This window comes from Lissotriton vulgaris, chromosome 12 (genome assembly GCF_964263255.1).
Source record: "Lissotriton vulgaris chromosome 12, aLisVul1.2, whole genome shotgun sequence".
Taxonomy (NCBI): Eukaryota; Metazoa; Chordata; class Amphibia; order Caudata; family Salamandridae; genus Lissotriton; species Lissotriton vulgaris.
This window is the reverse complement of record NC_141700.1, coordinates 78,714,046-78,740,975: the sequence shown is the minus strand read 5'-3', so window position 1 is coordinate 78,740,975 and position 26,930 is coordinate 78,714,046. Positions and strand designations below refer to the sequence as shown.

Below are 26,930 nucleotides of genomic sequence, written 5' to 3'. Positions count from 1 at the left end.
GCCAGATACCAAGGATCTTGACTTCTGCTTTGGGGGTGGGGGGTGATCCCATGCAGGGTGGCCAAGAGAGGGAAGGAGGGAGTTTGCGTGGGTTGCCCAAGAGGAGGATCTCGGATTTCTCTCCGTTTAATTTCAGGCGTGATTCACACATCCAGTGGAAGATGTTCTCAAGACAGGCTGCCAGGTTGTCCAGGCTTTTACTTGACTGGTTTAAGGACACCACCAGTTGGGTGTCATCGGCATACATGACTGTTTTTATGCTGAATGGGGCTATGATGTCCTCTAAGGGGAACATGTAGACATTAAAAAGTGTGGGGCTCAGGGAGGAGCCCAGGGGGCCCCACACTGGAGGGGAAGAGCACTGGACAGAACTGAGCCATCGGACACCTGGAAGGTTCTGCCTTCGAGGAAGGATTTGATCCAGGACAGGGCGGTGCCAGACACTCCTACCAAGCTGAGCCGGTGGATGAGGATGTTCTGATCCACCGTGTCGAAGGCGGCACTCAGGTCGAGGAGGATCACTGCCACTGATCCTCCTGCGCCTATGATGGTTCTTGCCTCTTCGACCACGGCTAGTAGTGCGGTGTCTGTTCCTTGTCCAGGTCTAAAGCCTGTCTGGGATTGGCGAAGGAGATCGTTGGTTTCTAAAAAAAGGGATAGTTGATGGTTTACAATTCATTCGGCGACTTTGCCGATGGCCGGGAGGAGGGAAATGGGTCTAAAATTGGATAGGTCCGTTGGATCGAGGTGGGGTTTTTTAAGAAGTGCCCTGACTGTAGCTTTTTTCCAATTGTCTGGAACCGTGCCTAGTGCAAGAGAGGTGTTAATCAGTTGGGTGAATGGAGGGGCGATGGTGTCGGCGACCAGTTTTAGTTTGCTCGTCGGAGCTGGATCTGATGGAGCCCCGCTTTTTACGGATTGTAAGGTAGTCAGAAAGCGTTCGGTAGTGACCCCGGAGAATGTTTGGAGGCGAGGAGCCTCTGCACAAGGGGGGGGGGGTTGGGAGGAGATGAGGGATGGGAGGGATTTAAGGATATTGCAAATTTTTGTGGCAAAGAATTCAGCTAGCTGATTGCATCTGGTGCCCGATTGGTCTGGTACAGGCACAGGGTCTGGGGTTTTGGTTAGAAGGCGCACAATGCGATACGTTTCTTTGGAGGAGTTTGATGCTGCTAGTATTTTTTTCTCGAAGAAGGTTGCCTGGGTATTTTTTATACAGGATTTGTATTGTTTTACGGCGGATCTGTATTAGTTTTTGCTTTCAGTCGCCCAGTACTTTCTCCAGAGGCGCTCGAGCTTTTTGCACTGTTTCCTGAGTAGGCGTAGTTCTTGGTCAGTCAGTTAAGGGGTTTTGTACTGTCAGGCTGATGTCTATCACCCCTTAAACTCTTGTAGTTCTAGACCCTCTGATACTCTTTGTAGTTGTTTGGTAATTGGGATCTGTATTCAGAGCTAGGTCTTTAAATATTCCCAGGGTCCTACCCCACCGTTGTATTTTCATTGTTTCCTGAGCAGTCGTATGACTGCGGACCCCTTTTTAGCGTATGCGAATTAACGATATCGCATAAGAATTTCGCTACTATTAGTGGCTGAAACTTGCTTGCTCTCCTCACAGTGGGCAGCTCGGACATATACTTCGTTCTATCCTGGCTGAGAACCATGGTCTTTCTTTCATCGACGATGACCTTTTAGCAGCGCTCGCTGAACATCCTGATCTAATAGAAACCACACACGCCGTCATCTGTTAATGAAGATGAATGGGGCAAACTATTGGGCCTTAAGAAATCACATACAAGAACAGCACTACATGGCACCATTATGGCTCAATATCTACGCAATGACTGTGCTCCGACAGGCCTCATAGTGACGAATGCCCCTAGGTTATTCCTGACAGATAATGAGTTTCTGAAAAGCTGGGCAATGATAGCCTGGAGGTGTACCAGAGATTGGTTAATTTTAATTATACAAACTTCAAAACGTATAGCAGTTGCAATACTAATTGAAATTCAGATCATGGAATCTAAAATTAAAACCACTCTCTCTTCCAAAGCTTTCCAAAAAAATCTGCATGACACTAATAAAAATAGGGAGTACAAAGAATACACATTATCAGTAAAAATTGATAAATTCAGGAAGGACCTTGATAAGTTCAAATTTGAGAAAGTATATCCCTACTCGAGTGATTCCTATGTCCCTAAAGACCTTACCACAACTGGTCGTAGAACAGGTTCCACGTATGCCACATCAAGTTCTGATGATAACAGCTCAGGTAGTGACACCAGTAACAGTAATTCAAATACATGCGGTAGAGGGCGTGGAAAGAAGAATCTGAGAAACAATTGGAGGGGTAATCACCAACAACAATGGTGGTCACCTAACCCGTGGCAATTTGGAGGGATGCCTCCTTTCTTTCCACCACAACAATCAGGCCCTTTCCAACAATCTATGGGCCCGTTTGTACCAAATTTCCCAAACACTTTTCCACCCAGTTTTCAAGGCAACTTTAATGGGCAGCCTTTTTTAGGGTTTGGCCGGGGCAGATCCCGAGGGGGAAGAAGAGGACAAACCCAACTCCAGGTCCACTACAGCCCTCCATCCACATCGTCAGGGACGAGGAATCTGAGGAGCAACTCAGCCAAGAACAAGGAATCCGCCCAGAGCAGTGCAGCCCCGGAATAGTAATCAACCTAAGTCAACACAATTTAACCCAGATTGAACAACAGGCTCTCAACAAAGGGCTCGGCTTTGTACCGACTCATCAGAACAATCATTTTGAGACTCGCTTGGAACTTGCTAGGTTTCTAAGAAAAATAAGATTACACTTCTTTTCAGATAAAGAAACCTCTCAACAAGATGAGAGACCAACACAGGGTTAAAGTGCAAGTCTACTTTTACACCACCAACTCACTTGATGCCACCGCAGGTTCTAGCATATGAACAGGCGATTGAAAAAGAAATAGACAGCCTATTCTCTGAAAACAACAACGTTTTCTATAACTTACCTAAAGCAGAACATCTGGCCTTGAAATCCCTAACTGCCAATAAGGAACTTACCATCAAACCGGCCGATAAGGGCGGATCGATTGTTCTACTCGATACCACTGCATTCCGTTCAGAGTGTTTAAGACAACTTGACATGAGGAACGCATACCAGCTCTTGGATCATGATCCAACTGAAGAATTAAAACAAACCACCAGGAATATGGTGGAAGAGGCGTCCTCAGAAGGATGGATAACCCAAGCTGAAGCTTCTTTTCTATATACAGTACATCCAAAAATGCCCTATTATTACACCTTACCAAAGGTTCATAAAGTACAGCGGCCGCCCCCTGGACGCCCTATAATCTCGGGCATAGGGTCGGCCCTGGAACCTCTGTCCACCTTCGTGGATCATTTCTTACGACCCATAGTGCAAGAGATGCCCACGTATCTCAAAGATACGACAGATTTATTGCAGCTTTTACCCGACATTGAATTTAACATCAATACTGACTTATTGGTCTCTTTCGATGTCGAGGCCCTTTACACCTCCATCCCTCAGGATCAGACCTTGGAGGTGATTCATCAACTATTAGATTCCAAGGATCTAAATAGCATTACACCAGTCCATTATATAATGGCCTGTGCCACGCTGGCGATGAAACAGAACTTTTTCCAATTTGAAGAGAAGATCTACTTACAGGTGTCTGGCACTAGCATGGGGAGCGTTTATGCCCCCAGTCTAGCTAATTTGTATGTTCACTCCTTCGAACAGCAACATATCTTTACTGATCTCAACCCTTATGTCGATAACCTCAGAACCTGGAAAAGGTATATCGACGACATTTTTGTGACCTGGAGAGGCACCAAAGAAAAGTGTCTCGAATTCCTAGGATGGCTCAATACCAGAAACTCCTATCTTAAGTTCACCATTGAGATAGGAAAACATGAACTTGCATTCCTCGATTTATTGATTCTGGCTAAACCTGAAGGCTTGCATTCCGAGCTATACAGAAAACCTACCTCAAAGAATTCATTATTGTTGTTTGACAGTCACCACCCGAAAGCTTTGAAGGAAAACCTTCCATTTTGACAGTTTTTGCGTGTCCAGAGAAACTGTTCTACAACTGCTGCCTACAAAAGACATTCCAGCATTCTATGTAACCAATTGGTTGCTAGGAAATACCCTCCCAGGCTGGTCAAACAATCCATGAAACGGGCCATGAACAACAACCGGCAAGCCCTTTTAGAACCGGCACTACCAAAAGCTCCTCTGGAACGACTGACATTTGTTCACACGTTTGGTACTTTATCCAACAAGATTCAAAAATTGGTCAGGAAACACTGGCCTATTTTGAATTCTGAACAAAAGACCCTACAACGTCCTTTGTTTTCCTTCAAAAGAGGTTCCAACCTGAAAGACAGACTGGTGCACACGCGACCCCCTGAAGAACAATCAAGAGCGATCGGATCATTGTGGAATCTGCCCCCAGTCACAGGACACCATCCCTGTGGCACATGCCATGCTTGTGCACAAACAAAAAAAATCTACCGAGATCGACATAGGTACTTCAAGACCTTGGAAACAAGTAAAGTTTACTAATTGTAACAGTGACCGACTTGTCTACCTCATCACATGTCCATGTGGATACAAGTATGTTGGGATGACAACACGAAAGATTCGTATCCGCATATCGGAACATAAAAGCACCATTCGATGTGTGAGACAGGCAACAAAACTGACCACCCACTTCCTACAGGCCAAACACCAGTCCACTGAATTCCAGTGGACTGTCCTGGACAACCTTTTATTCGATCACATACCGCGGATGTAGCCAAATACCTATTGGTAAAAGAACAGAAATGGGTACTGAAACTTAATACTCATCGCGAGGGACTCAACGATGATATTCCATGGTCTACACTGTAATTTACCTTAATATGGAATATTAAAGTCTACAGCACCTAACTTTCTGTACCAGTTTTTCTGGTTTAAATGCATTAGAGACTAGGAGGCTATGAACCCTTGTGACTGAACCTAAGCTTTATTTTCTTAATCAGCTCTTACATCTAGGTTGACTTAGCAGCACCCCCGTACTAGCAGTTATGTTTGGTTGGATAGGCATTATCTTGTCAACATGGAGGGCTACACTTAATTGCAAATTTGTACATGCTATACACTCCAGCACGACGCATTGATGACATCAGGACACATATATTAATTTCCATTGATATTGCCCTTTAATTGGGAACCCTTGTCTTACACACTGTGGTAAACCTGCAGAGATATGGCATTTGCTGTGCTTATACAACCTATGCACGGCGTAGCTAGACTGCAACTGTCCTGACGGTGCCTAATCAATTGCGGTTACCGCCAGTGATAGTTGCCGTCAGACTTGTACACAACATTCAGTATTGAAAGAAAGAGCAAGCCTAATGATCTGCCAGCGGACTCGGTTTATCATTTCCAGCACCGAGGCGAAGCTGGAGCTAGACGCGATCTCTGGCAACCATAGGAACACCAATGAGAAGCTTGGTTGCAGTTCTAGAGCTGAGCGGACCTATAGGATCGCGAGGCCTCGTGCCCACGTGATCCTTCTACCAATCAGATCGCGCTTGATAACGGACCTCTGTCCTGCCGATCGGTGCCTCCCCAGTCGGTTCAGACGCCGGCATAGGAGCACCGACGGACAGGTAAGAGCGCGCTACGCTTTCTCATTATAGCGAGAGCTAGGCAAGTGAGAGCTATACAGACCAGTAACTCTGAGCGCTTCAACCCATTGTGTTCTCTGCCAGTGACCCACGAGTGGTTTTACTAACAATCCTTATCCCGGAGTCTCCAATATTAGTGCTTGAGAGACTTTACCGGGTTAACCACTCTTTTTATCAGACCCCCTTTCTCAGTACAGAGAAGGCAAGTGCGTGTAGGTTCTTGCACACTGTGATAAACATGTTGTCATTTTTACATGTTTTTTAGAGCGGTGCTTCAGTCTTATCCTGAGCCACTGCCAGGTGGGGTGAGGTCTTCAAATCTTACAGACTACGGAAAGATTTTCTTCTTATATGTTTGGAATGTAAGATATATATCCAAATATAGAAACATCTGTTCCTCTACAAAGATGTGTATTTGTCAGCACCATTTTTTCTGACAGTGTTATAGGTCTATACTGATTGGACCTAACAATAGAAAGTTTTATAAGGTGTGGTTAGCCTCATCTGATACTCATTCCTCTCCTTTTCTTTCTGATTTCACAGTGAACGACACTAGCTGTAATTTCATGACGAACTTTCATGTTCTGGATAATTCAGGTGACATCTGCACTTGTTTATTTACACATTACATTTTCTGTTGTCACTTTAATTTTTCACTTTTGTGCAGTAGCACAGTCTTTTGTTGATTTGGTCCTGATGAAAGCAAGGACGAAGTAGTCCATATGCTGAAACATGTCGACCTGGCTCTACCTTAGACAGTCTACTCAACTGTCTTTGGAAACATTTTTAATCTTTGACAAGCGAGCGTCATTTGAATAAAGTTGGTTCTAAGCTCTCTCATCCAATTTTATAACACATTGTTTATTATTTTCATTCACTTTTTTCTGCACTGCACTCCACAGTCACCACCCCTTTTTTCCACTCATTAACTACTACTGAGTGGTATACCATACTGCTGTTGATGCGGCAAAGAAGACTTTCTAACCATCTGGTCTTTCTTTGACTGTGACAAAACATACTCACACGGATGGTTTGGATAAATCCCAAATGATGAAGGGCGGATCCGAGTGGTGACTGATGGTTTTTTCCTCATCCACCTGAGATGTTGAAGCACACCTTCTTTTTGGTCAGTCAGTTAAGGGGTTTTGTACTGTCAGGCTGATGTCTATCACCCCTTAAACTCTTGTAGTTCTAGACGCTCTGATACTCTTTGTAGTTGTGTAGTTCTTGGGTGAACCACGGGGATTTGAGGGTTTTCTTCTTACTGGGGAGGGGTTTGACGGGAAGGATAGCATCCAGGGATTGATCGATCCAGCCACGTAGTTGAACGTCTGCTCTGGAGGGGTCTGGGTCCAGCGCTGGAGACGTAGAGACAAGTGCTTGGGCCCATGAAGCCGTATCTAGTTTTTGCCACGGACGGGATGGTGCTTGGGGAGGAGGACTCTCCGGTACTTCGGCCGACGGCTGAAGCTTGAAGGGGATTAGGAAATGGTCTGACCAGGGGATAGGGATAAGGGTATTCACGACTAGTCGAGAGGTTTGTGAATATAGGGTCCAACAGGTGGCCCTTGGCATGGGTGGGCTGGTTGCTTTTTAAGTGCAGGTTGAGGGAGGCTAGGTCGTTTTTGAGGTCGGCGGCTGTTTTGTTGTTCAGGTCGTCGAAATGGAGATTTAAGTCTCCTAAGACCATAAAGTTTGGGGTTAGGCAGGCCAGTGAGGTGATGGATTCCACAAGGGAGTCGCGAAAGTTGTTGCTGTCCTGGGGGGCGGTAGACTAATATCCCCGAGAGGGTTGTGGCAGGTGGCAAGTGGATAGAGAAGTGGACGTTTTCGCAGTCCTGAATTGGGCTGTCCTTAAGAAGGCAAGACAGGTGATCACGTTAGATGATTGCTATCCCACCTCCAGTCCCAGAAGGTCTATCCTGGTGTTTGATAAGATAGCCTCGGGGGAGTGTTTGGATTATGTCTGGCGTTGATCCAAGTTTCGGTGAGAAAGAGGATCTCGATCTCAGAGTCCTGTAAAAGCATGTTAATTTCTGCTTGGTGTTTCGGGAGGGATCTGCAGTGGAGTAGAGCCATTATAAGCCAACGTGGTCTCAGGGGGAGGCGTGGGGTGAGCCTATATGGACAGTTTGCACAACAGGACTGTCCATCCTTTAGGGAGATAATGCTGCGACAGGGGGCAAAGGAGGCGCCCCTTAGTTTGAGGAGGGTTTTCTGGGTATACCTCCGGTGGAAGATGTGACCGCGGCAGGGGTCCTGGGCTCTGGGCTCGGTCTGGCGCAGACGGGCTTGCCTTAAGCGCTCCCGCTGCGCTCGTTCGCTGCGCTTCCGTCAGAGGCACATGGTTTATGCGGGAGGGAGGGGGAGGAGTGAGCGTGGCCTAAAAAGGGGCGTGGCCTCTGTCCTCGCCGGTAATGGCATCAGGGGGTGTGTTGGGGCAGGTTTCACGGCAGCACTATGATCCGCTGTGCGAGCCGGTCAGGGGCGAGCAAGTGCCCTGAAGTGGTCTAACGAACGGGTGAGTTTAAAAACACAGATTTATTTGTGACAATCAATTTTTAAAACAATTACCAAGTTGCGCTCCCATCTTCCGCCTCAGGAGATAGGTCAATCTAGTTGTGGCGTTTGTAGATCAGCGTCTTTATACCAGGTGGCAGTGGGCGTGGCCTAAAAAGGGGCGTGGCCTCTGTTCTCACCGGTCTTAACAGTACCAAATACTAGAAACTTTGCTAAGGGTCCTCTTAAGAGAAGGAAAATCTAAAACAAATGACACGTACTCATACAGTTTCTCAGTCTTTCTACAGAGGGTAAAGCCAGCAGATTGGCAGACTTCCACCCAGCGTATCTCACAGAAAAAACTGTCAACTATTCCTAATATTAAATCCATCAAGTAATAACACTTTACCACTGCTTCCTAAGTTATATTGCCAAGACAAACCTACTGTGTCATTTGTTCATACAAAGTTATCTGCACACAACAACAAACCACTCTAACCTCATAAAAGGTTGTGCCGATCTTACCTCAACTGTTTCTTAGTATTAAGACTGCAAGTGAATCGCTCAAATAATTTTGCATTTCGACCAACTTTGCCTAGGCTACCCTAACTGCAGCTACTACCCTTCAGATCATTGGCAAACTACTCACTCTCCTCTGCTATAGAGATCGAAGTGCAATTGAAGTTACCCAACGTATACGGATATTACAACTAAACGGAGTAATTTGTGAAGTCCAATGGAAACTATCCAGATACCTTGGAAAATAGGTATGGTAGTCTTACACATCACACCCACTGCTAAATGCAAGACTTTCAAAGGGATCTCTGAAGACTGGGTATTCAGACCAATCAAACCTATTGGTGTTAATAGCACACTTACTTTCAGGCATAGATTGACTAACAACAATGGAAACATTTACTACAATGAAGAAGCTGAGCTCCCCGCACTATTGTCCCAAACGTGAATAAGGAACCAACTGAGTCTGATGATAATGTCAGGGCACATTGAATGTGAATATGAACAAATGCTACAGAGCGGTTTGGGCTTCAGTAACTGGAACATTGTTCTAATTTACTCACCCCTCCAGCCTTGAGAAGTTTCCGTCTGAATTCCTTAGTGGGGTTGTTGAATGTGAGCTTCTCGCAGCGAAGGTGGTTGACTGGTGGGTTTCCTTCCAAGTTCAGGAACAGGTCGTATGTAAAACAAACTTTCTTCGGCTCCTCCTATAAACATAAAACAGCAAAACGTTATTCAGGTATAATCTCAAAAGAAAAGGTAGTAGTCCCCCAAGATCAATATCAATGTGAAAAAAATTATATTTATGAATTTTCAGAAATACGTTTTGGTCCAAATGCTAGAGATAGCCTGCCATACATGTATTGAAAATGCTGAAAACGACCCACTTCACAATATAAATCGAAAGCCACATTCCTATAACGGTGGTGGTGGGTCTACATCTAAAAGTTTTAAAAAGAGAGAAATCCAATGTTTTGATAAACCGCACATTAGGAAAACTGCAGGTTACAAAAAATGAGGCAAGTTAAGAAAAAACTACACGCAAGAAAATCAGTAAACTAGAAAAATGGCATTCTAGAAAAACATGCTTAAAAATGTTTAAAAAATTAATTTTAAAACAGGGTGGGGGGTTAAACTTGCCTTTAAAGTAAGGGCCAAGGTGGAAGTAAAGTTAAGGGTTAGTACTGATCAAAACATTCAGACTACACGAAATGTGCCAAACCCACCTGCAGAAAAATGAAGCACTTTGATTTGCTGTATGTTTTATGAAATTGTTATGCCTCACACCATTTCCAAATAATTCAGTTTTGAGTAAGTGTTGTTAAATATTTGGTGTTCTGTGGAATTTTGTGCAGTCTACCATGAAAGGCTAAAAAGATCATGAGCTTAGGGCTTTGTTGCAGGACTGTGTGCCTTTTTCCCCCCATACTACAGAACACAGAAGAGCATTTCTCGAACTGTGACTTTTTCAATACCTCTTTCTCAGGAATTAAAAAATGTTTTTGCTCAGAGCTACCTATGGAAAGTTTTGTATGTGCATTAATGGTTACGGGCAAATTCTTGGTTAGGGTACAAACACGGTGTAGATAGGTTTGGCTTGTGTGTGCATTTGAAGTTTGGGATACGGTTACAGTTATGAACAGGAAGGGCTACGGTTAGGTTAACAATAGGTTTAAGGTTTGTGATGAGGTCGGAGTGAGAATTGAAATGAAGGGTAGCACATATTATTCAACTGAGGCATAGGGTGACAGACTGTGAAGGCTAGGCACAGTGGTTGAACGGGGTTGCTAAAACGAATTAGTAAATGACGAGGTCTGAGGGTTAGGGTTGTTGACATATCAAAAAAGACAAGCATTAGGGTTAGGTGTAAGAATTGAGGGTGGGTATCTTCCCGCAAGAGGCAGATCATCTAAATAAATGAGAATAATGGAACAGTATTGTGAACTTCTGGCTTTCGAATTAATTGTGATGCACAGATTGCATTAACATATGAAACGTAGTTCCCTTAGCAATTGTCAAAGTTTGGCGATTCTCAATTTTTAATTTCGAACTATCAACCTAGATTCCCTAGAACACCGACCCCATCTCTGTTTATCAGACAGTAAACACCAGTGCTCAGACTAAGGAGATTTGCCCTCTGTGCCAAGCCTACTCATATTAACGAGGCTCCCAAAGGCGATCATTTCCATCTAGTAATGTTGTGGACCTAATTAGGTATTGAAGGATGAACCTTGCGGGTTTGGCATAAAATTAGAAACCCATTTGTTGGTAAATCAACTTATCACATGTATACTCTGTTCCTAAAAAGAAAACTTGGAGAGAATGATTTAAACTTTAATAAATATAGGTTTTAATGTTATTTAAGTTCACAAACTAGTATTTTTCTAATGTGAAAACAAAGCACAATTTATTATTTACATATTATACCTAAAGAAAAAAGTATTCTAACAAATTGGCTAAAGCCTCGGACAGCAGCATGAAGAGCAATCTGTAGTCCGAAGAACAGTTCATGGTATCTATTTTAGGATTTTTCACAGAACACTTTAGTTTTTGCTATCTGGAAGAAAATGATTCAAACAAATTCAAGAAGTAGTACAGAGAGGTAGTTGGTTATGTGTCAGATCCATTAGTCATAGGCTGTGGTTTTCATGGTTTGCCCAACAAGTACATGCGGTACAAAGCTAGAGTCTGATTGAGTCAGCCTGTTTAGACACTGTTTTTTTCTTATTTTAACAAAGTTGATAATGGTTGGATGAGTGGGCCAACAAGGCTATGTCTAGGTGCTGAAGACAGTTTACTAATAATAAGCTCTCTTGCCACATACTCAAACTCTGGCTGCTAGATGTAATTGTGAAATCATGCACATTAGGCTTAGATCAACAATTTGTCGTAGGTATTTCCCTCTGCCTGTTATCAACATTGTGGTGGCCGATGGTTACTCTCGAAATGAAGGCCTATAAAAAGATATAAACAAAGAGGAATCCTCCTAACATTAAGGTGAAGTCAGTCACCAAACCCTGGTTTACATTTATCCTGGTACGTTCAGGATCATGGTCAACTGAAAGTAAACCAATTAAGTACCGCAGCCATAAGATTCGGTTTGGTCAAGTAAAACGTGCCCTGTACGCGACATACCCTGATGCACATAAAGGGGGTGTCAAAAACCCAGTAGGAGGGACATTGAACTGCTTGATAAGTTTAGTTCAACCAATAGAAATCCAGGCATTAAATTCACATGCCCAATATGAATCAACAAGACTGGCAACTTAACAGAATCCAGTCGAATGAGGGATCCGGGGCAGAAAGAGAGGATGTATGCACAGAAACAAAAAATAAAATTATATTTTGAGTTTTTGTGAAGGATTTTCCTAAAACAACCAAGGAGGTCTAGGAAGGCAGTGTTCTTATAAACAGTTTGTAACATACCTAGTAGTTCTTAAATAGCAAAATAAAAAGGCACATTTTCAAAAGTTAACACACTCTAAATTACTAAGCAATGCGACAAATACACCTCACTTTAAACTCTGGTGTTAACTTTCTCCTCGGAAGGAGAAGGGTTATTGAAGCATTTCACTGGTTGAATTAAGCACATCTTCTAAAAGAAAAAAACACTCCTGTGTTTTCCGACTTATAATACACAAACAAGGGTTCTAGCACTTTTCTTGTTGACCTGTTTCATAAAGAGAGGACAAAGGGGCTCCAGTCGGCTGATGAACAGCTTTTGGTTCACACACTTGAAGATGAAAGCACCTCTTTATTTTACCACCAGAGGCTGTGAAGCGTCTGAAGTGGGATATCCTACATTCAGGGTTCTTGAAGTATCCGTAATCATTAAGCATGAATTGATGCAACCATAGTTGAAGAAGGCTTCTTCGCTGTTTTTTTCTTTTTCACAGGTGTGCCCTGGGGCAAGAGCAAGATTTAACAACTGTATTAAAGACCGATTTGCGACATGCACAATCAACTTCAAGACTGGTCTTAGATCAAGCCTAAAACAAAATTAAGAGGCATTAGAGCTGGTCCATGAGATGAAACAAAACATCTGTATTAAGTGTTCACCAATTTGGGTTAGGTTCAGTAAAAACCACAAGGGCCGATTTCAGAAGTCAACCTTCATTATTGTGGCTTCCTCACAATAGCTCATATCCCATGCCTAAATGAAGTTCTGCTCGGAGGACACATTCATCTTTAGCTATTCAACTTCAGTGCACGACTAAATAAATGACTCCACTTTATGAGTGAGTGAGTGGAGAGAGTGAGTGGAGAGAGTGAGATAGAGTGAGGGAGCGAGAGCCCCCAATAGCATGTTTCAACATAGGACACCGGTAGTGCAACCATTGGTCCAAAAATATCCATTCTAGATTAACCAGGAAGAAATGAACATTTTAGGTCTACAATAGATGAAAAGGGAAAACATGCAAGCTTCAATCGCAGAAGATACATTCAGTTCCTAGGCAAACCTCAGAAGGCTGCTTTCCACTGGAAGAAGACATGTTCCAGTGCAAAGAAACGCTCTCCAAGTCTTTCCCTTACAGCGTTGAGTAACACAGGGCGCAGTGAAGGAAACGCTCAAGGCTGGCTGGTGTCCATACGTAACTGGAGGGACATCCTCTAAAAATATACATATTTCTCTTGATATCCTGTCTGCTAAAATGTTTGTTATTCTTTATCAATGTAATAGTGGCTAGAGGAGAGAAGCCGGGATAAGCTCCCTAGGTTTACAGCTCAGACTGTCTGGAAACTTACCTATACTTCGCAGTCTTTTCCGCCTGACTCCAGAATGAAGCTGTCGCTATGTGCTTACACAATGGCAATCCCTGGCTTGCTAGCTCCATCTGATGCCCTTGTGTACAACGGTTGGAATCCCCAGATACTAGTCAGAACTACACCCTGCACCACCCTGTGTGTGCTGGAGAAGACAGCTCTTATCACAGCAGGACACACTGCACAGTGCAAGCAAGCAAGGCTTGTAAGGAACCTCTGGAGTGGGGATCACAAGCCCTTCTTCAGCACAAAGCAGAAAACATTTATAGGGCTTTTCTCTAACTCCACCTCTTATATTAAAGGCGAGCAAGCCTTACTTTTTTTGGGGGGTTGGGGGGGGTATACGAACACCTCATACATATAAAGAAGTACCTGGTGGGCTTCAAACCTTTAAAATGCTGTGTTCTCCTATGATAATGACACCAAAGTCACTAATGCAGGACTGTTGAGTGGAAACAGACACATGCAAAGGAATATCTCATATAGCAAGTAATCCAATCCAGTAAAGCACAACAAATTACGATGAAAGGAATGGCAAACATCAGAATATAAATATTTAGGCGCTTACATCAAAAGAAATAGGTTCTGAGATGGGACATCAAGAGCCAGTACATTAATGCAGCCATTGGGCGGCAGAATCAATTTTAATGCAAGTGGGACAGTAGCAGCGCCTACAAACAGCACGCCTTTCTACATTTCACCTTGGAAACATGGCAGACAAAGAGGTGCTTGTCATTGTCTGAGACATTCCCCCTCCGAGTCAAATGTCCAATCTTGGCAAGTCGGTAATGGAATGCCATTGAGGTCTTTGAACTATAAGTGGATTTAAGTGCATTAATTCAATTAAGACGTCTTATCAGAAGATTATGACAAAAGACTTGTTGGCCAAAGTGACTCCAACTCTACGTATACATTTTACAATTAAAAATACCATCAAACTAGCACCAAAAACACACAGTTGACTGACAATGTCAAGCGATGCACCGTTCATACAATGATTGAAGCCGCAATAGGTTAAGATAGCCCACCATCAGCACATGCCAAGGAGCTTTAATTTACATCCTTACTACACACGGTACCATGACATGACAACACACAAAACATCTGAAGCTTGGGGGGAGGTTGACATGGAAAAGACAAAAATCTTGGGCAAATCACGGTTAAGGGTGGGAAAAAAAATAGGAATGCATAATTAAGTTACAATGTTTGGGTACATGGAAGACTTCATATAGGGGTTATGGTAACTTATGGAATGGGTAAGGCTACATTTACTCTAAGAAAACAAAATCAGCCTAGGCGTGAAGCTCACAGTAAATGTTAGGAGTAGACCTATGGTGAGGGAAAGTATTAGGTAAAGTTTAGGAGTAAGAGGAATAGTTTGGTTTCAGGTTAGTAAAACGTTTACGTAAATAGGGCAAGCTACCGTTCAGATTAAGCCTGGGCAAAATTCAACGTTCGCTTCTTATACGAAATACCAGCGATTAGATAATTACGCCACATCGAGATTTGGTTCAGGTAAGAATCACACTGTGGCAGCACAGCAACAACACAAACTAACCGAACATGAGCAGCTCCAGTTGAACTTTGTTGTTGGTGCGAAACGCATTGCGCTAAAAATATAGCAAAATGCCAGACCACTAAGGTTATTACACAAATACCATCAAGGCCTAGATAGTATGCGTAATAGGTTTAGAGCTAGGTTAAGAGTAACCTAAAAGGAAAAAAAGGGGGCGATGATACTGAGAACCTTGCTTGTTTCAAATAAAAACAAATGCTTTTATATTTCAAAACTAACGCTAAAATAAACAAACAAAACACACAAAGATAAGAAATAGGACGCTGATATTTTTTTCGTGCCAAGATAATTTTTAAGTGGCACAACTATGAAGTGCAACTACCACACCACAGCCAACTCAAGCAGCAGACTGCGGTTTAAACACCTCCACACTCCTAGTTCAACATTCAAATAAAAAGGCACATCATTGACATTTGATATTCATATAATTAATCAAACTGGCCAGATCTCTCGCCTAGCACCTAAGGTATGTATCCTCGAGTACTCTGGTCTACCCAGGAAACTCGACCTGGACTCCTAAGAACTGAGAACCAAGCAGCCAAAATGCAGGATTGCGCCAAACCAGCTTTAAAAGTTTTGCACTATTTCCCAGTGTAAGCCCGGGTTCAATTTAAAGGTGCGTGTACCACTTAAAGCACATAGGGGCAAAAGTCTGACAACTATGCAGAGACTGAGCCCTCACAACATCTCAAAGCCTACAGTCCATGTCAGACCATAAGATCAACCGACGATCTTTTGGGAGGATGAAGCACAGAGGAAGATCTCTGGGTGTCAAAGGACCTCGTCTCTGGAAGGCCCTTGTCCCCAAGGTCAGAGCTCAACCCAACCACATGATGTCTCAGTTTGGGGAAGGACTGTTGTCTGTACCATGAAAAATCAAGCTGTTGTAAAACCCTGCATGTGCAAAATACTGAAAGGGAACGGGCAGTCCCACACATCCCGCACAAAACTCCTATATAAATTAAGAATGTGCGAAATACAAAACAGGGGCACACAGCGGCTAAAAGTTAAAAACGCAGCTGAAGAAATGCAATTTATTTGTATACGGTGATGTAAATATTCATTGTGATAGATTAATAACAGATCCAATGGAGTGATGAAATCACTGTTTGCCATGCATTTCATCTTCAGCTGCACGAATGGATTTTAATTAAAATAACTTCTTCCATCCTATCCGGAATGCATCAAACATAACTAAAACAAACAGCCCTTGTGGTACCCATGGCAGTGCCAGACACTAAAAAAAAAGTTAGCTGGTCACATTTTAGCTGGGGAATGATCCAATAATGAATAATGCATTAAACCGTTATTAATCAAGAGACTTGTCGAAGGGGCGGTACTGCTGTCCCCAACTGATTGTTGAGGGAACAGCTTTTTTTTGTCTGTAAACGTGAATCAACCAGGTAGAAATAATGACTGCGTCTTAGTGATGAAAAGTTTTGTTTCATTATTTGCAAAAGTTCATGTTAAAACAGAGAGCCTGTACTTCAGCAGCAATTTGTCAGTAGGTCGCCCACAGCACACTAAAATTCGAAATATTTTAATAGGTCTCTGATATCCTGAAGCAAAACACCTTTAAATATATGTAAGTTACAATACTGTTCTGCTGGATTCTTTCCTAATGCAAATAGGTGTTTCGACTCCAATTTAATGATTTTCTTGCCTTTTCGCACTGCCTCCGTGACTCTTTCTCCCTGAGCTTCCTCAGTGTCTTCGGGGTTCTCGCCCTAGTCGCTTGAAAGGCTGTTGTACTTCTAAAAAGTTTTGACCTGTGCCAGGGCATAATATGCCTAACCCTGCATCTCCCTAGTCTTTAGGGTTTTCAGTTGAAATTCTGCACCTGCGTCACAACCCTTTGCATCAGGATCTTTCTGAAGGCAGAGGAAGCATGCAGAGTTTGTGACTTTTGGGGCGAGTTTGTGGAGGCATTTCAAGCAAAACGTTAAGAGGGTATGCTCTAATGTAATTTCTTGACCCCGATTGTCAATGTTCCTCAAATAGTTTTTTTGCAGGTCAAAAAATGCTTTCCTCCTGGACGTCTTCGCAGTTATCGGGGATGTTGCTCCGTTTGTTTTTAGGTCGAGCAGACCTACTCTCAATGCGTGAGCATTGAGAGTGTCTGCTTCAGACCTTTTGTGGCCCGTATTTAGGAATGTGGACAGCTACCAGACGCGCGCTTTGACGAGGTCAGATTTCACCTCGGGAGCGAGCGTCTGGTAGCTGCACTTGCGCGGTGCGAAGCCCTTGCTCACACACAGACACAGGCAGCCCCCATCCCTCTGCATGCACGCACGCACACACACACAGGCGCGCGCATGCACACGCAGGCATACGGCACACATACAGGCACACATACAGGCACACTATCCCCTACCTCGCATTCTCTCTCAATCACACACAGTCACGCATGCGCACACACATTCCCTCGCGCACACACGCACGCACACATTCCCCCACTCCTCCCCCCCTCCCCCCTCCCCCCAGGCATACACACAGGCACGCACGCACTTCACATCAGCCCTGGGCCCCACTCACCGACTGCGCTCTACCGGCGGGGCTCCTCACGGCGCGGCGCGTCTCCTCATCGAAATCGGGGCTCCCTCAGGTCAGAGGAGCCCCGCAACAGGCGCCACACTCCTTCTCCCCGGCCCCCTCCTGGGGACCCGGGCTACTCCGGACGGCAGGGCGCTCCATGCGCCGGCAGCTCGCGGACCTCAAGAGACGGGACTTCCGGTCGGCCGCGAGCGGATTGGCCGGCCGGCCAAGAGCTTCCGGGTCGCCGCGGGCAGCGCGGCGGCGCCCATAATATTTTTGCTTTGTTGCTGGTTTCACCTGGGCGCATGGAAAGCCCTCGGTCAGTCATAGCAATGGGAATGTCGAGGCGTGGCGCAATGAATGGGACGCACGGCGTGAAGGACCGTAAGGCGCTTGTTCTTCATGGAGTGCTGCTATTTCCACCGAGCGCGGGAGAAAAGCAAACGTACACAGAAGACCCTTGTCCTTTGTCTTTGAAGCACCAGGTTGTCCTGGGTTACCAAATACAGGCAGCGCGACTGAAGGATGATGCTCTCTGGTATCGATCTCCGGCATTAAAAGTGGCCCGTCCTCACAGATATTTGGTTCCCGTCTCGCTCGCGGTGAATGTTTTGAATGAAACAGCAGTGCACGTCCCTTGTTGGCGGGTCTCGGAAACAATGGAGACCAAAGGTTGCACTTTGAAATGTTTGCTGCCTTCGAGTGGCTGCGTCTCGACAGTCCCTCCCGACGTGCCTCCGTGCTCGGTTTCTCGTCAGCCGCCCATATATGCGACTCGAGACGCCTCGTAACTGTACTTCACGCGCTCCGCGATAGAGCCCCAGACTCTGAGGAATGCGTGCACGAGGCTGAGCCGTGACGCCAGTCCTGGGAGCGCCCCACACCTGCATTCACCGTCCCCGGAATTCTGGGCTTGGCATAGCATATCACCAAGTCTCATCCGAGGGGCACGGGGACGGCGGCGCTGGCTGCACACGCGAGCGTGATATAGCATTGATTAAACATGCACTTGGCACTTGCTGAAGGAAGGACGCCTGCAAGCCACCATTCCAGACAGCCAGTTGCATAACAATGTGAGATGGCGCTGCCTATTCATTGTCATGCCAAGCACACTGTAATCCCGTAACAGTGAACTTGCACCGATTGGAGGGCGGTGCCGAGTTGCTACACGTTCCCCGATGAAGGGTTGCCTGACCCATTTAGTCGGTGGGGCGCCTATATCTATCTGCTGTGTTGACCATATTAATATTTTAGGGTATTATTAACGTATTTAATTCTGTGTTCTTACGTGTTGACACCCTGATGTCATGCCGCCGTGAATGCGTCATCTTTTTCCGAGTTGGTGTGAAGATATCACAATGTTCTGGTTTGCTCATTGGATTGTGCGTTAAACACGCTTCCTAAGTGCATTTGGTTCCATTTCATGAGACTGATAGCATACAAACATAAAATTCAAGCATCACATGTGGGCTATCACATACAGTGGGTTTTTTGGGATAAATATTTTGCGTTGTACTACTTTCCGGGTTGAATATTTTCTCCTTAAAGCCATAGGGGAAACTGAAAAATCAGTGACTGGGTTAACATGCTCCTGCTGAGAAGCACTAGTACTCTCCCATTAAAAGTATTGCACCCCTGCTAAGAAGGACAGGTACATTCCCATTAAAAGTATTACACCCATGCTGAGGAGCGCTGGTTCTCTCCCATTAAAAGTGTTGCACCCAAGCTTAGAAGCGCAGGTACACTCCCATTAAAAGTATTACACCCATGCTGAGAAGCGCTGGTTCTCTACCATTAAAATGTAAGTATTAATTATTTTTTTTTAAAAGCCATTGTTATTTATAATATCAATACATCTAACTCGCGTAAATACAACACATATTGCATTAGAAATGCTATAGGTGTCACATTTGCGAAAGTTAGAACTATTGGCATTGTAAATGACAAAGCTTTTAATTTCCCTATTTTCAAAACCAACACATAAATAAAAAAATTGTCATTTACAATACCAATAGCTCAAACTTTCCTAATGCGAGACCTATTGCATTGCAAATGCTTGTTTTCTTTAGTTTTTCCTTCCAAATTAAACACTACGGCCCTCTGAAAATCTTGTGCATCCTCACTCTGCTTTTAGACCCAATGGTGGGGGGTAAAAAATGGCTACCATGCAAAGAGGCTTCTGAGGAGGATGTCTGACATCACAGGGAGAAGGACAAGGCACCAAATGTCAACACTGCCCAGGGATGGGGGAACAACTACTAGATTATTATGGACGTCCCTCAACCACTAGATGACTAAATAATGCACAGCATGTGGAGCCAGAAAGGATTCATACTGCAAAGCTCTCAAATCTGAAATTGAATACTAATACATAACCCGCAGCAACGGAATAAAGGAGGCACACCTTGTAATCCACACTTGTATGCAGGGTCAGATTGGTAAGGAGGGCAATGGGTCTGTATCAGAGTTTCAGCTGTGGGCTACTTTTTTGGGCAGCCTAGTGACCTATTTGGGCTGTGTCTATGCTGTTCAGATGCTACCAGCAGGCTAGTGGAGCCCTGAGCGGCCTTTATGGAGGCAGATGGGCCTCTGCTACTTCCCTTTTACCAGCAGTGCGGAGGAGTCATTCCCGGTCCCTCGCTGGGCACGGCCCTTACTGTACGCAGATTGAGCAGGAGTAGTGAGTGGGCTGAGCAGAAGTGGCCTCACTTATATTCGGGTGTGGTTCACAATTGTGCCCTAATACGTGCAGAGTCCTGGCAACACTTGCAGATTTTTTTAATTCAGTAAAATTAAGAAAACATGCCTCTTTTATAGAACACCTCCCACAAATTAATACTTAAAACATTGAAGCAGTGTTTTGCGAAAAGGCGCCATCCGCAAACGTAGGCCACTTTTTAGGTTTCGCCTGGCGAACAGCTGCGCAGCAACGTTTCGCGCAGGCGAAAACTTTTGTTTACAAGTATGTGACTTATTCCCGCCTCTCTCTTCCATTGGCTAGCTCCATAAATGGAGGCTAGCCATTGGAAGAGAGATCTGCCCGTCATTGTCCGAGGCGATTCGTGGGCGTTCCGGCGATTTTTTACCTCCCCGCCCCTTTGACAACATCATTGCGGTGGTGGGCAGTTCCTATTTTTTTTTTTTGGTCGCCTTGTTTTTGTCAGTTACCAAAAGTATTCTCCAGGAGTGGGCTGCGAAATTGAAGTTGCCAGGAAGGAGTTTATATTTGCGATCAGGTAAGCAGCATTTTGTTTGTAATTTTCTTTTCCCTTTGTACGTTTACCCAGTCTCATGTCGTCTCCTTGTTTAACATGTTTGCGTGTCTCGTTGCTTATCCCGTTCCCGCCCCCCCTCCCGCTGTCCGTGTTTTCATTCATTAATCACTGGGTTCTTGTTTGCCTGCCCTTCTCTGAAGTAATATACTCCTTAACTATTCCCAGCGAGTTGTCCTTTGCATGCCTGCTTGCGGGACGCCTGGAGGCAGGCACAAGCGTGTTCATTCATGAAGTCATGTGCTCGGTTTAAGGGATTCTTGGCACTTCCTGAACCCTCTCGGCTACACCGGTTCTCTTCTCGACTGGAAACCTGTTCTATTTTTGTGGTTCGCCGGAGTGTTCAGATGTGGCGGGGTTCCTGCGTCGCCCTCCGCACTGCTGCAGCACAGCATGCAGAGACCCGAGCCTGCGGGCGGGGCGTGGAGCCCTGTAGTGCGCCAGCTGCAGATTGCAGGCATGGGACGACCTTACGGATAGCTGCAAGGATTTCAGCGCGGAGCAGGAAGTGATGAAACGGGCCCGGCAAGCCCCCAGCTGCTGAAACTGGAGGCCACGCGCACTTCACCAGCTGTGCGAGGGAAATAGGTAAACCGTTCTTTTCGGTCTCCCTAGATGGCGACTGCCGGCCCTGACTATGCGCTTGCACTGCAGGCTTTAACGCAAAATACAGCGCGCCTTTCAATGTCCCAAGCGGGGTTAATGTAAGTGACTGCTTAGAAAGAAATGTTATCACCTGTACTTCTGCCTAGCTTGATTTTTTTGTAAACAATTTATATTGGCATTTGATAGGGAGAAACAGGAAGTGCAACATAATCAACTTCTGCCTTGATTTCTTGTGGAATGATTTGTTGGTCTCTGAATTGCTGCTGAAGAGATGGAAGATGTCCTTACAACTGTGAAATATTTTGCTATTCTATATTTTTAAGGTTTGTGATTTTGCTAGTTTTCAGTTTCTCTGTCAGCATTGCGCGTGTCGGCTGCTTATTGAATGCTAACCCAGCAGCTACTGAGGTAAAGAATGACAGCTTATTTTCCTCTGCGAGTGGCATTTAGTATATGTTGTGGGACGTGGCTGTGGATGGTAATATATTTAGGGTTTAGGAAAGCAAGCATGCCTATAAGTTAAGGACGGAAAGCCCATTTCGCAAATTTTTTGTGCATCTTGCCTCACTTATGTGTAAAAAAACGCAGTGACATCTGTGAAGGCCGCTCCATCTGGCTGAACTCCTCTGCTGATGGTTGATTGTGCACTTGAGAGGGTCATTGTTTAGCTCTTCTGCACTCTTTACTGTGTAGTTTTACAGTGTTGATGACTCTCGGCATGTCTGTCTTCATGATTGGAAAATGCTCTTTTGAAGGGTTAAAATCCAATATCATGGCAGGTTTTACTCCATTTTAAGTTTTAGGATCAGGTGTGGGAACGTTGGTGTTTCCATGGAGGAACACGGTCACCATTGGAAATATCGTAAACCCCCCCCCCCCCCCCCAATCATAACATTGTGGTTATTCAGTAACATGTTACATATTGTTAAATCGTTTGCATACATAACCCACTACTCCAAAATTAGGTTTGAGTAATTCTGTAAATGGCTTGTAAAAATGTCTTCTCTCTATTTTGCAAAAGTTGTGGGAATGGTTTTTTCCCCAAAAGGAAATCATTTTATTTGTGGATAAAGTTTTCTTCAAAAAGTGTAGGTTTTCCATTGAAATACACCAGATAGTTTCATGCTCAATGTGGATGAAAGCGCTGCTGTTGCACTCTAAGATGACCAGCACACGGATATCGGATGTAGTCCTGTATGTTACACACCTCCCAGAGTTCCTTCCGGTGCGATTCTACATCTGGTCTTCTAGGAACAGAACAGTGCCTATTTATTATTCATTTAATTTTGAGCGCTGGTTAATGAAGTAAACGTAGAAGGCGTTGCCTAGTCATATACTTGTCAGCAGCTGCTCTTCATGTATTTTAATCCCTATTATCTGCCAGTAGTTTTCAGATCACTTGTTTTTACCTAATGTTATTTATTTTGCTTGCTGTGACTTTAGTGTGCCCAGTGGATGCCAGAAGAGTCCTGGGAAGGCTATGCTTGTTTAACATAATTTGGTATTTGGCCTGCCTATGGAATCTATGCATCTATGGTTGTCGACTGCTCTAATTTATGTGCTTCATTCAGAGGATGAATGCTGTTTACAGAGCATGGATGTGTGTGGTGCTCTCTACTTGTATGAACGCACGTAGAGGATAGAGATGAAACAATATGTTACAGACTAATGCACAGATCTCGGTGTGGACATGCGCTTGTGTAAATGTGACCAGCTGATTTTTTCTTGATTTGTTTACATTAATTTGCATTTTTATACTCTTGTAGTTGTATTTGTTTTTTCTAGTCTGCTGAAATATCTTGGCAGGGGCTGAGGTCAGCCAAAAGATCGGTTTGGCAGTAACGTTTGCATGAGTAAAATTGCACATTGAATATATAGCTGTCAAATGACCCATGATCAATTCTTTGGCCTGCTTTCGAGCGAATACTAAGCCTACTGGGAGTAGATGTGTCACTTTCCACATTTCACTTTCCTTGAGTTGCTAGCAGGTAAGCGGCATATTTTAATACTTTTTTATCCCGTTCCCGCCCTATACCGCTCTGGGTTGGTGTGTGTGGCTCTAGGTGTGTGTGTGTGGCTCTAGGTGTGTGTGTGTGGCTCTAGGTGTGTGTGTGCGGCTCTGGGTGTGTGTGTGTGTGTGTGTGGCGCTCTGGGTGGGGGTGTGTGTGCCGCTCTGGGTGGGTGGGTGTGTGTGGCTGTGGGTGGGTGGGTGTGTGTGGCTGTGGGTGGGTGGGTGTGTGTGGCTGTGGGTGGGTGGGTGTGTGTGGCTCTGGGTGGGGGGGGTGGGGGTGTGTGGCTCTGGGGGTGGGTGTGTGTGGCGCTGGGGGTGGGTGTGTGTGGCGCTGGGGGTGGGTGTGTGTGGCGCTGGGGGTGGGTGTGTGTGGCGCTGGGGGTGGGTGTGTGGCACTGGGGGTGGGTGTGTGTGGCGCTGGGGGTGGGTGTGTGTGGCGCTGGGGGTGGGGGTGTGGCTCTGGGGGTGGGGGTGTGGCTCTGGGGGTGGGGGTGTGTGGCTCTGGGGGTGGGGGTGTGTGGCTCTGGGGGTGGGGGTGTGTGGCTCTGGGGGTGGGGGTGTGTGGCTCTGGGGGTGGGGGTGTGTGGCTCTGGGGGTGGGGGTGTGTGGCTCTGGGGGTGGGGGTGTGTGTGTGGCTCTGGGGGTGGGGGGGGTGTGTGGCTCTGGGGGTGGGGGGGGGTGTGGCTCTGGGGGTGGGGGTGTGTGTGGCTCTGGGGGTGGGGGTGTGTGTGGCTCTGGGGGTGGGGGTGTGTGTGGCTCTGGGGGTGGGGGTGTGTGTGGCTCTGGGGGTGGGGGTGTGTGTGGCTCTGGGGGTGGGGGTGTGTGTGGCTCTGGGGGTGGGTGTGTGTGGCTCTGGGGGTGGGTGTGTGGCTCTGGGGGTGGGTGTGTGGCTCCGGGTGTGTGTGGCTCCGGGTGTGTGTGGCTCCGGGTGTGTGTGGCTCCGGGTGTGTGTGTGTGGCTCCGGGTGTGTGTGTGTGGCTCCGGGTGTGTGTGTGTGGCTCCGGGTGTGTGTGTGTGTGGCTCCGGGTGTGTGTGTGTGGCTCCGGGTGTGTGTGTGTGGCTCCGGGTGTGTGTGTGTGGCTCCGGGTGTGTGTGTGTGGCTCCGGGTGTGTGTGTGTGGCTCCGGGTGTGTGTGTGTGGCTCCGGGTGTGTGTGTGTGGCTCCGGGTGTGTGTGTGTGGCTCCGGGTGCGTGTGTGTGTGTGTGGCTCCGGGTGTGTGTGTGTGTGGCTCTGGGTGTGTGTGTGTGTGGCTCTGGGTGTGTGTGTGTGTGGCTCTGGGTGTGTGTGTGTGTGGCTCTGGGTGTGTGTGTGTGTGGCTCTGGGTGTGTGTGTGTGTGGCTCTGTGTGTGTGTGTGGCTCTGGGTGTGTGTGTGTGTGGCTCTGGGTGTGTGTGTGTGTGTGGCTCTGGGTGTGTGTGTGTGGCTCTGGGTGTGTGTGTGTGTGTGGCTCTGGGTGTGTGTGTGTGGCTCTGGGTGTGGGTGTGTGTGTGGCTCTGGGTGTGTGTGTGTGGCTCTGGGTGTGTGTGTGTGGCTCTGGGTGTGTGTGTGTGTGTATGTGTGTGGCTCTGGGTGTGTGTGTGTGTGTGTGTGGCTCTGGGGGTGTGTGTGTGTGTGGCTCTGGGGGTGTGTGTGTGTGGGGGGGGCTCTGGGGTGTGTGTGGGGGGCTCTGGGGTGTGTGTGGGGCTTGGGGTGTGTGTGGGGCTTGGGGTGTGTGTGGGGCTTGGGGTGTGTGTGGGGCTCGGGGTGTGTGTGGGGCTCGGGGTGTGTGTGTGGCTCTGGGTGTGTGTGTGTGGCTCTGGGTGTGTGTGTGGCTCTGGGTGTGTGTGTGTGGCTCTGGGTGTGTGTGTGTGGCTCTGGGTGTGTGTGTGTGTGGCTCTGGGTGTGTGTGTGTGGCTCTGGGTGTGTGTGTGTGGCTCTGGGTGTGTGTGTGTGTGGCTCTAGGTGTGTGGCTCTGGGTGTGTGTGTGTGGCTCTGGGTGTGTGTGTGGCTCTGGGTGTGTGTGGGGCTGTGTGTGTGGGGGGGCTCTGTGTGTGTGGGGGGGGCTCTGTGTGTGTGTGTGTGTGTGTGTGTGGCTGGCTCTGGGTGTGTGTGTGGCTGGCTCTGGGTGTGTGTGTGTGTGTGGCTGGCTCTGGGTGTGTGTGTGTATGTGTGTGGCTGGCTCTGGGTGTGTGTGTGGCTGGCTCTGGGTGTGTGTGTGGCTGGCTCTGGGTGTGTGTGTGGCTGGCTCTGGGTGTGTGTGTGTGGCTGGCTCTGAGTGTGTTTGTGTGGCTCTGGGTGTGTTTGTGTGGCTCTGGGTGTGTGTGTGTGGTAGTAATTGCTGTCTGCTGAGCTCGTCCGTAGGGTACAATAGGTCTCACATTTGCGAGAGATTAAGCTAATGGCAATGTAAATGACAATGCCATTTATTTATCTGTTTTCAAAACCAACACATAAATACAAATGTTGTCATTTACAATGCCAATAGCTCAAACTTTTCCAATGGCGAAACCATTGTATTGTAAATGCTTGTTTTTTCCAACACTGCATGTACACATGCTTTCTGAGTGATGCAAAAATACTACGCATCGGAAACAAATTTACATGTGCGTAATTGCTGCAACAAGATATTTTTTCTAACGAAGTTATAAGAGAGGGTGTTTATAGGTGTTCTTGGGTTACCTGCCACGGTAAATAGGATTTGGGAATTTACATACTTTCTTTTCCTAAAAATCCTTTTTTTTGTAAAGTAAAATTAATACTTTATCAAGGTCTCAATAGGACATAACCGCGAGATAATACTGCCCCAGAAGGAGTGGCATCATTTGTTTTTGTTAACGCTTGATTTTTATCAATTCTTCCCCGATCATCTTGTGTCCACTGCCGCCTAATTCCAAAGCCCTCTGTTATAAGAAGCCACCACTGTCTCTGCACCGTGCACTCGGCGGAAACCCCCGGCATGGCGTAGATTGTGTTCCAAGCGGGTAGGGAGCGGCGGCTTCCCCAGTCCCACAGACCCCGAGGGGGGGCTGCCTCCGCCATGTGTCAGATGCTTCTGGAAACATCCGCCGGCTCCGGAGCTCATTAGCGCCAGAGAGGGGTGGGTTTCCCTAAACGTGCTGCGCCCCCGCCCCTCAGCCAGTCACACGGGCAGCCTTCCTTTTGTCTGGCGGCGGCGGGGAGACAAAGCCCGCCGCCCCTGTGGACTCTGCAGCTCAATGCGTGGTCCGCCGGGGGCAGCCATGCCGCCTCAGAAATGTCCAGAACACACGAGGCGCGAGAGCCTTCCTTCCCGCAGAGCCGCCAGCGCGCTCCCCGCGCACGGGCCGCCCCGGACTCTGGCAGGCCGCGCGGCCTGTAACCACTCACAAGGACGTCCTCTGAAGACGACACAAAAACCTCTCACGTGCAAAGTGGCAAAAGCACAAAGCGCCCTTTACAAGAGCGAATCAACAACAAAGTGTCTTGGCAAAGGCGACATTCCG

The 26,930-nt window shown here is 46.4% G+C and overlaps 1 protein-coding gene across 2 annotated transcripts in view; it reads right to left on the bottom strand.

The window, feature by feature from the left end:
* The window catches only part of MLLT1 (MLLT1 super elongation complex subunit), a 235,100-nt gene that overhangs the window by 48,001 nt on the left and 160,169 nt on the right, over positions 1–26,930 (bottom strand). For both annotated transcript variants that reach the window (XM_086947224.1, XM_086947223.1), the window contains exon 4: positions 9,270–9,413. In XM_086947224.1, the coding sequence (XP_086803350.1) occupies positions 9,270–9,413 (144 nt within the window). The remainder of the gene's footprint in view (positions 1–9,269; positions 9,414–26,930) is intronic.